At 36.1% G+C, this 8,985-nt stretch overlaps 1 protein-coding gene across 1 annotated transcript; it reads left to right on the top strand.

The window, feature by feature from the left end:
* Positions 1-947: 947 nt before the first annotated feature.
* LOC111245507 (uncharacterized) lies at positions 948-7,670 on the top strand. The gene is made up of 4 exons (XM_022793999.2): positions 948-1,399; positions 2,279-2,438; positions 2,933-3,161; positions 3,583-7,670. The coding sequence occupies exons 2-4, from the start codon at positions 2,388-2,390 to the stop codon at positions 3,834-3,836; spliced, it is 534 nt and encodes a 177-aa protein (XP_022649734.1). The 5' UTR covers positions 948-1,399; positions 2,279-2,387; the 3' UTR covers positions 3,837-7,670.
* Positions 7,671-8,985: the final 1,315 nt, after the last annotated feature.

Here is an 8,985-nt window from a genome sequence, read left to right as displayed (position 1 = left end):
TCCTCTATATAGCATCGAACGTTTTTTTCCCCAAGACAGGATCGTTCAGCTTTAGAAGGATGGCTGTTTTAGACAGATTTAGTTCGCAGCTGTTTGCATGCTTAATATTAAATATAACTAGTAGATAAATAATAGTAACAATAAAGTAAGTAGTGAAAGTGGTAAGAAGCAATTGCTCTGCTTGTACATTACCACACCCATTCTGCATGACTTTCTATAAATATGTCTAAGCCAAAAAGCTTTTAGGTACCCCATGCCGAAGGTTGGCCCGACCCATTCCGCAACCCGCTTTAGACAGTTTTGTTGCATAATGATCATATATGATCAACGTCCTTACTACTCGCTATTGACCGTTGGAAACCATTTTTTGGTAGCATAAATACACATCTTGATTAGAAGATCCATCAGATAGTCATAGGTCGATAAAGCCTAAACGACGTTTGCACCTATATAAGCCATGATTTAATATTGTAATCTTACTTTTCGTAGCTGCGCAGAGTATCTTAGAATTGCCATGTAAAAGCGCAATGTAATGAATTCGGGGAACGTTATCTATCCAAAGGTTTCTTTTGTTAGACAAAAATGAAGCCCTTTTTATATATGAAAAAAAATGTGGCCGACTATTTAAATACGAATTTTTTTACATTCACATTATCCTTGCAGTATACTTTTCAGCTTAGGGTATGTGTCCCAACTAAGGTCAAATAATAACTGAAACCGGCCATTTCTGAGTTGAGGTGATATTTGCATCAATTCATACTACTGCAGCCTTGCAACTCTCGCATGCCACTGTGAACCATTGAACGTATTTAATGATATAGAAAAGTTATTGGATATTATAGAATTCGCTTACGGTGCATTGAAGTACATCGAATTTTGTCTTTAAATTATCGCGCGGCGCCATTCTACTATAACGAATGCGCCCTCTATAAACAAAGCAGCCAGCCAACCAAGAATAAACCGTCTGTTCAGCACATCTGAGCGAGAGAAGAACAAAAGCAGTTGATATTTTCGTCGATCTATTCGAATATTTCAAATCGTTTGTGATGGGTTGGAGCTGAAAAAAGAAACAGTTTAATACTGCTGCGGACCAAAACACACCAACTTTGGCAGTTTGAAAGTACTTGCATTATTCGACACCGCTCAAACGTGACCACTTTCATTGGCTTAGAATAAAGTCCATTGGTTATTTAATAGGGTAGTCGTAGATAGGAGTTAGAAAACAAATAGTTGGCAGTGTTCATTGAACGCTGCGTTAATGTAGATACGAATTTGTAGGAAATATCATGTACTTGTTAGATTAAAACTATCTCATAAAGGACCTTGAAAGCGCCGTAAAATTATCCGAAAAACTGAAGTCATCTGCTTTATTGTTCGCGTTCTATAATACTGTTAATCGGTGAGTAAATGAAGTTACAAGATGTATTTTATTGAATTATTGAGGCATACAAAACATCAGTCCAATTATAAAGTGTATATATGTATGAACTGCTAAGATCTGTAAAACTTCGGAAATGTTGTTAGGTTACAACAGCTTCAAATATAACCTCCAACTGGTTATATTATATTGTCTAGCAGCTAGTTTTTGTGACTGCAGCTCTCAATGATTTTTATCTTATATGAGTACTTTTAAGTGAAATTGAGTAATCATGGCAATTGCGTGTCTTGTTATATTAGGGTGTCTAAATTATAAGCACGAGCAGACGAGGGGTCAGGAAGAGTATTTCTGCTATTATTTTTGCTGCGGATTTTATCGAAATATGCGTTCTTCTGTTCTTGGCAACATCTACTTCGGCAACGAGGCTATTTGACATATTGGCGGAAAAATTAACTCGTCGCTTGCATGTAGCTTACATATTTTCTGTGTATGTTCTGTAATTAGAAAGATAACAAACAGGTAAAGAAATGTCCCGAGTTTATATATATATATATATATATATATATATATATATATATATATATATATATATAGCGTTTCACACTAGTATTTAAACTAATGCTTCCATTTGGCTTGTGGTCCGATATAATTTTTGGCATGACTATCTTATTTGCATCATGTTACCCTATGCTTAGTAAGAGAGACATGAAATCAGAACAGACTATATATATATATAAAATTCGTCGGGCTTCTGTTTTATATGCCGAAAACATGACCGATTAGGTTTACAGAGCGTGCTTTTGTAACTACCTAAAGCATCAACTGTACTTTCTTATATCGTATGTAGTTAACAGACATGGCAGCTGGAACAGATGTTTATTGTGAACTTGCAAATTGCAGACATTTTTTAAATTCAAGCACACATTGCGGGACCTACCTTGGGAAAGTTTAAAAGCTTGTTGTGCAAGCGGACCGTCTGTGCAAAAGGTGCGGCTCTACGGGGATAAAGATGTCAACCATAGAAAAAGTTAACGGGGCAATAACGGATGATGTACCAAGGGTATGTATTAGGTTTCTGTGTGTTACACTCCGTGAATCATAGATGACTGTAAATCGGGATATCATAATAGTTTTGTTATTAAGTATTTTTATTAAGGCATTCTATCACACTCGAAAATTTGTTATCGAGTACGTCCTAACTGTAGTGACTTAGAAGATGTGGTCTTATAGATCAAAGCCTAAAACTTCCGGAAATTTCCGACAAGAACTTTTATTGGAGACATTCAGTTTTACTCACAAGCTATGGTAATGATATTGGTATTTTTGTGCTCTTGTCGAAATAATTACTTTCTAATCTTTTATGTCGTAGTAGAAAATTATGCACCTAATGTGCTTTACACGCAGCTCTAGCTGTTTAGCAACCCACTTTTAGAACAATTCTCATCTACGACTTCAATGTATCTTGCACAAATTATGAGACTTTAAATTTCAAAGATCTAATCTGTTTTGTCTATGTGGGTTGTGCCGTTGTGAATATTTTTGGTGAACCTGCAGAATGACGCCGGCGAAGAAGATTTTTCCTCAATGACATGTAGTTCGCGCCAGACAGAAGAGATTGCCGCACAGCAAAAGCGCCGTCAAGAGCGGCAAAGTCGGGTTCCTTCCGAAGGATATCCGGGCCTAGCTTTCGGCAGCGGATTCTCTTCGAATACAATGATGAGATTAAGGATCATCGCTAATGAACTTCATAATATATCATCAGTTCAACTAAAACGAGCCGAAGGTAGCAAACATGTTTGCCTAATCATATCAAAACATAATTTATACATTCTATTTTTGATTCAAGAACGATGCTCACAAGACGGATATCAGATCTCACACCTTGGGCTTAATTAGTAGTACTAGTTGATGTTGATTTGACATCCATACGCACTACCTATATATATATATATATATGTATATATATATAGAGAGAGAGAGACCTATGGAATGTCTCTAAGAGTTTTCATTTTAATCATTTTTATTAATGCAAGACACTGCACCCATTGAAATCCGTGAACAACTACGATTCTGCTTCACGAAGAACTAATTACCAAATGCTGCAATTAATGTCATAGAATTTGTAGATGAGCTTCATGGGGCTTATTATTGTCCTAGTAGATGATATCAAATTATTTGTGATTATTTTTTGCATCCCGTTATAGGTGAGATGAATGCTCTGGGGAAGCGCATCGAATGGGTAGACAGCGAGCTAAAACAGGAAGAACAAGCTCTTAAAGAAGCCAACGAAGAGATCTCGGAAATATCCAAAGAGTTGAATCCACTAACCGAAGACGGACAAACTGGGCCTAACGGAGAGAGTCCAGCTTCTCAACCCGGAGATGAGCGGCTTGAGCAGATAGAGGGACTAAAATCGCGGTTGGAGCTCATCAAAGCAATGTATGGCTTGTCATCGTGATCAATCGAAGTTCTCTCCTGCATTAATCGACAGATGAAGGGATCTTGGCAGAACAGTAACACAGTTTTGTTCAAAGTAAAGCGATTGGCAAGGAAGCATGTGAAGCCATCCTCGCGAGTCAACGCCATCAACGACCGTCCAGTATAAGAGGTGTATATAGTATAAATCGTGTTCTCAAAGTCTAACATGAACTGAAGGGTGCATTGCAGGTGCTGCAGTACAATGAAGATGTGGCAGTTTGTGACTGACTCAGTTCAGGCATGATTGGAAAATGTTCACCGAATCTCGGAGAAACGTGCTAAGTAGCTCAACGATGCTTTTGACCTTAATAACCTCAATATCATTCGTTCAATTGATAGTACGGAAAGCTATCAGCCAAATAAGTGCTGACGGAATGAATGGACGCATCAGCATCAGATAAGGGCTTGTGTTCCGTCATAGTTTCATGGCATTTCTTATATAGGACCAAATCAGAGTACCTGAACCGTTCCTACGGACTCGGTTCTTAACTCCTATACCTAGAGACCTGATACTTCCATTGCAGAACCGGCGCTTGCATGAAACACATAGATACACACACGCTCAAATCATAAGGGATACACCGGAACCCGTTTTTTATTTCGATGCCAGTCTAATTGGCGACTGATCGGTTGATACGTAATTATATTTTGCATGAAAGACCCAAAAAAATCCTTAAAGAGGATGACATTCCCATTTGGCCGGAATAATCCTGCTTACAGATTATTGGCACTGGACGGGCTTCACAAAGGTTGCTGTGGGCATTGAACATGTTATCTACTTACGTAGAGCAGAACGAACGCCAGCGAATGAACAAAGACAGATATGTAAGGTTGGTCTTTATGGACATCTTTTTTTGTAGAACTTTATATTTGTGCTAATAATGGACAAGACAATCTGCCTTGAACACTACAAAATAATGACCCGTATACAGGATTATGTTTTTCTGTCCAAATCAAATCATGGACATTGCGTTGTGAATATGTAATAGGAATGTCCGTTTTGTGTGCATTTTGGGGAAGGTTTATATTATTTCGATTGTTTGTGCAATATTAGGCCAGTTGTGATCTATAATAGTTTGACATTATACTGTGATCTTAATTGTGCATTTGGAGAACGTATAAAGTTTAGGCGAAGTTAAGATAACAATAACAGCACGATGCGATTACAAGATATTTTTGTTTTATATTAAGCTGCATTTTCCCATTCTATTGGCTGTTTTTTTTTAAATCTTGTATACCGTCTCAATACGTCAGTAGCACTATTGCAGGATAGCAGAAAAAACCTAACATAAAAAACTCAAAAAAAATTAATTCAAGCAGGTTCCTAGAAGCCTACACGGCTATAATGGCATTTATTACAAATTTTATTGGCAATGGCGACGCTATTATTTACTACAACAAATCTGAATGGCCGCCTGCATAATGTCAGTATACCACACAAACCTTTGAGCAATATCTGTAACATTATTATTGCAAAAGACTACACGACAGATAGCTGGGTTACGAGTTCCGCAACAAATCCTTATACATATATCAGTGAGATCTTCCTAATGAGTTACCGTCCTATATGTTGTTTTTCAAAATATATGCATAGAGAGCACCCCACAAAAACTGTCAATGTTACCGTTGAACACCACAGAACTTGAGACTAAACCTATGTGAATAGCAGATTCTAAAATTAAGGGGAGGGCAGCTAGTATCGATCCTCTCAAATCTTTGCAGTGCAACGAAGGCTTAATTGGTTATAGCAACTGAGCGAAAATATGAGCAGCTAAGCAATCCTATACATAAAATAATAACCAACAAAGATTTGTTTAGGATTATTTTTATTAAATACTAGATAATTTGCAAAAACATTTCATTCTTAATTGTGAAATAATAGGTTTGCTTCAAGAAATGTTGATTGACTGTTTTTGAAGAAGCGTGTTTATTATCGGCTCCTTCCAACAAGTTGTATCAAATTGTATTATTAGGATTAGAAATTGTGTAGATAAACGTTTTTTGTAAAAAAATGTGTAAAACGTTTTTATTAGCTCCTTAATTGAGAGATTTCTCCTTTGAAAGAATTTTTTTTTGTTAATTCTTTACTCGTAACTTTGTGCTAGCCGGTTGTGTAGATACTGAAAAATTACGAAGCTTTCATATTAGAAGGTTTGGAAATTTTATATTGTTGTTGAAAAACTCAATCACTGAAGGGTTTATAGTGGGAACACGCATGACGTATCAGTGTCACTATAACTATCTCCTGCAGAGGATAGAACAAAACGGCGAGGGACTTCATTTTATTTAAACAGACGAAAACTTTAACTGATTTCTGTCTAGTAAGGATATAAAGCACCTTAGAGTTCGGGATAATCCAAACTATATGCGGGTACTTATAATTTGCAACTGTTCAAGACTGAAAAAGCGCATGGCACAAAAAGGTGAAAAGCAACAAAAAACTTTTCCTGTGTATAGTTGCTAACTTGTTTGCATTGTTCTATTGTATAATTCTTCTGAGTTTGTTATAGAAAAGGAGGGTAGGGTCAATATTAGGGCACTTACCCCCTACTTCAATTTATTTCGAAACCTAAAGGGTTACACGATCCTTTTGCGTCCGGGTTAGTCTTTAAGCACAATAACGTCAAAATGGCTACTAGATTATTAGATTAAGTAAAGCATTGTCTAAATTAGTTTAAATAACTCAGCGATTCTTAAGCAAACAACTGCGAATGAACAAAAGATTTTGTTTTCAATGAAATAAGAACACCATACACTATTGTTTGTTTAACAAAATGAACGGAGATAAAAATAAAATTGAAAGAACAATTTTCGTATTACTACGTATAATTATATACTATATACTTTCATTCTGCTATGCCATTTATGTAAGTTTAGTTGAGCATTCATAAATATGTTTCTGTTCAAACTCTTGGCCAAATATTGACCGCTTTTGTCAAATCGCTTTAGAATAGAAAACCCAAAAGAAGTGGTGTCAACGTTGATGGTTGACGATGGCAACCAAATGATTTTTCTGTCGAAGACAGCGTTGGATGAATGTGCTTGCGTTGTTATTAAATGAAGCTATCTTTCCCTGAATCTGTGATTATTCAATAAGAGTTTGAAACACGAAAAATAAAGTATATGGCTTTACTCATTCTAAAACATATCCTAAAAATGTTTGAAGTGCGCCTTCGTATGATCGACTATTGCTCCATTATATAAATACGAGAGTGCTATACTTCTGTTACAGTCGTATCTACGTAAAGTAGCAATAGCGACAGATGGAACGTTACAAATGAATAAGTTGCAATGAAGGAGCACCAGATTCGCTGACTATATAAAGACCAGGGGAGGCGATTGAAACGACGCATTCACGAGAACGGTAGAGAATGTAAGAGAAACCACAATAATTGTTCAAGTATATTTGACTGTATAGTTACACTGATTGACAGATAGACATTTGGAAAAGTAGTCCAATATGTGTAATATACAGATATAAGTAGATAACTATACTCTATGAAGATATAGCAAAAACAAACGACAGCAGTCTAAATCATCATTGATAACGATCTTTTGAAATACCATACCCTGTAGTAATGATAGAAATTGTAAAAGGTTTCGCCCATCTATATATGATGTCAATTAATGATAATGTATGTAAGCACGTGCAACGGTAGGGTAAGATCCGTGAACATTTGAAGAAGACATGTTCCATAGATCACGTGATCTACGCAAGATCATACAATAAACATTTTTTATTCAAATTTTACTACAAAAATTATGAAGAAAAGAAGTTGTTTCAAAATAAAAAATATTTTTGCGAAAAAATCAGTATATACTCGTTTAATAATCACATATTGTATTATGTGCTACGCTCATTTACAGAATGCCAACTCTAACATTGGGTCGTCGAAAAAGTATTAACCGCTTTAAGCCAAAATTACAGCGATTTTTCTTTTAGTTTGAAATATTGTTACGAAGGTAAATATGCATTATTTTGATCAATGATTTTCTCTTATTTCTGCAGAACTTCTGTGGTTTATGGGGAAAAGTTGTAACAAGTGATTCTTGCATCCTACCATTGAGACTAAATTCGCATTATTGAAGTTATACAAATATCGAAACGGATGATGCTCTAATGGCGCAAAATCCAGGATACACGGGGGATGCATTGAAATTTTCCATCCAATTGCTTTCTCAATTTTTGCTGAATGGCCAAATGTGTATGTGGTCGGACATTGTCATGGTAGAAGACAACGCCTTTCCCGTTCACTAGTTCTGATCGATTTTTTTCGACAGCTTGTTGTCATTTCGTTGGTTTTTAGAGGCCCAGATTAACTATTTGACCAGGTGGCGGCAACTTATATTACACGATTCTTTTCCAATTCCACTAAACACATAGCATCACCTTTTTTAAGGAAAGTCTGGCCTTTACGACAGGTTGTAGAGCACATACATTTTTCTGTTAATCAAACGCTTTAGGTCGATCAAACGCTTTAAACATAATTTGTTGTTGTTTTAAAATGTTGCGTTTCTGTAGAAAATTGCAGATGGAAATACAATTGCGTAAAATCTGTTGCCACAATTCGTGTGCCACTCAAACATCGAGCTTTTCTGGTATCCAGGTTTCTTAAATTGCTTGGAACTGTTTGATAATGAATGCTTAATGAACTGGCGATACCATTGCCACGTATTGGTCTCGCCCAGCTTTCGCAATAATTTTGCCAGCTTTTTACATAATTTGTACGTAATAATGACGAGGAGCATCTTTTACATCAATATATATAGGACGAAAGCGACAGAACTATTTTATACTGTTTCTTCTAATAACCTATGTTTATTACAAACAGTATAATTTTTTATAGGTCCGGACAACATCTGTACCTCTATCGCAATGGAATTGTAAAATATACCTGATTTTTGCAAAAATCTTACCCATATTCAAGGCTCTATATATATCTTAAGTCTCAACAAAGGCGTTTCGAGAGTTCAATATATTTTGTTACTACTAAAGCTTTCAAATAACGCCGATACCGCCCTGACGCAACTCATATTACCTGCGGTATGTAGCCTTCCAGCCATCTAGCTAGCAAAACAGTCAATATTTCTTCGTTAACCCAATATATAAAGATGTGTGAAAAGAAACT

The sequence above is a fragment of the Varroa destructor genome, unplaced genomic scaffold (genome assembly GCF_002443255.2).
Source record: "Varroa destructor unplaced genomic scaffold, Vdes_3.0 BEIS01000001.1, whole genome shotgun sequence".
NCBI classification, from domain to species: Eukaryota; Metazoa; Arthropoda; class Arachnida; order Mesostigmata; family Varroidae; genus Varroa; species Varroa destructor.
This window is presented reverse-complemented; position numbering and strand designations above follow the sequence as displayed.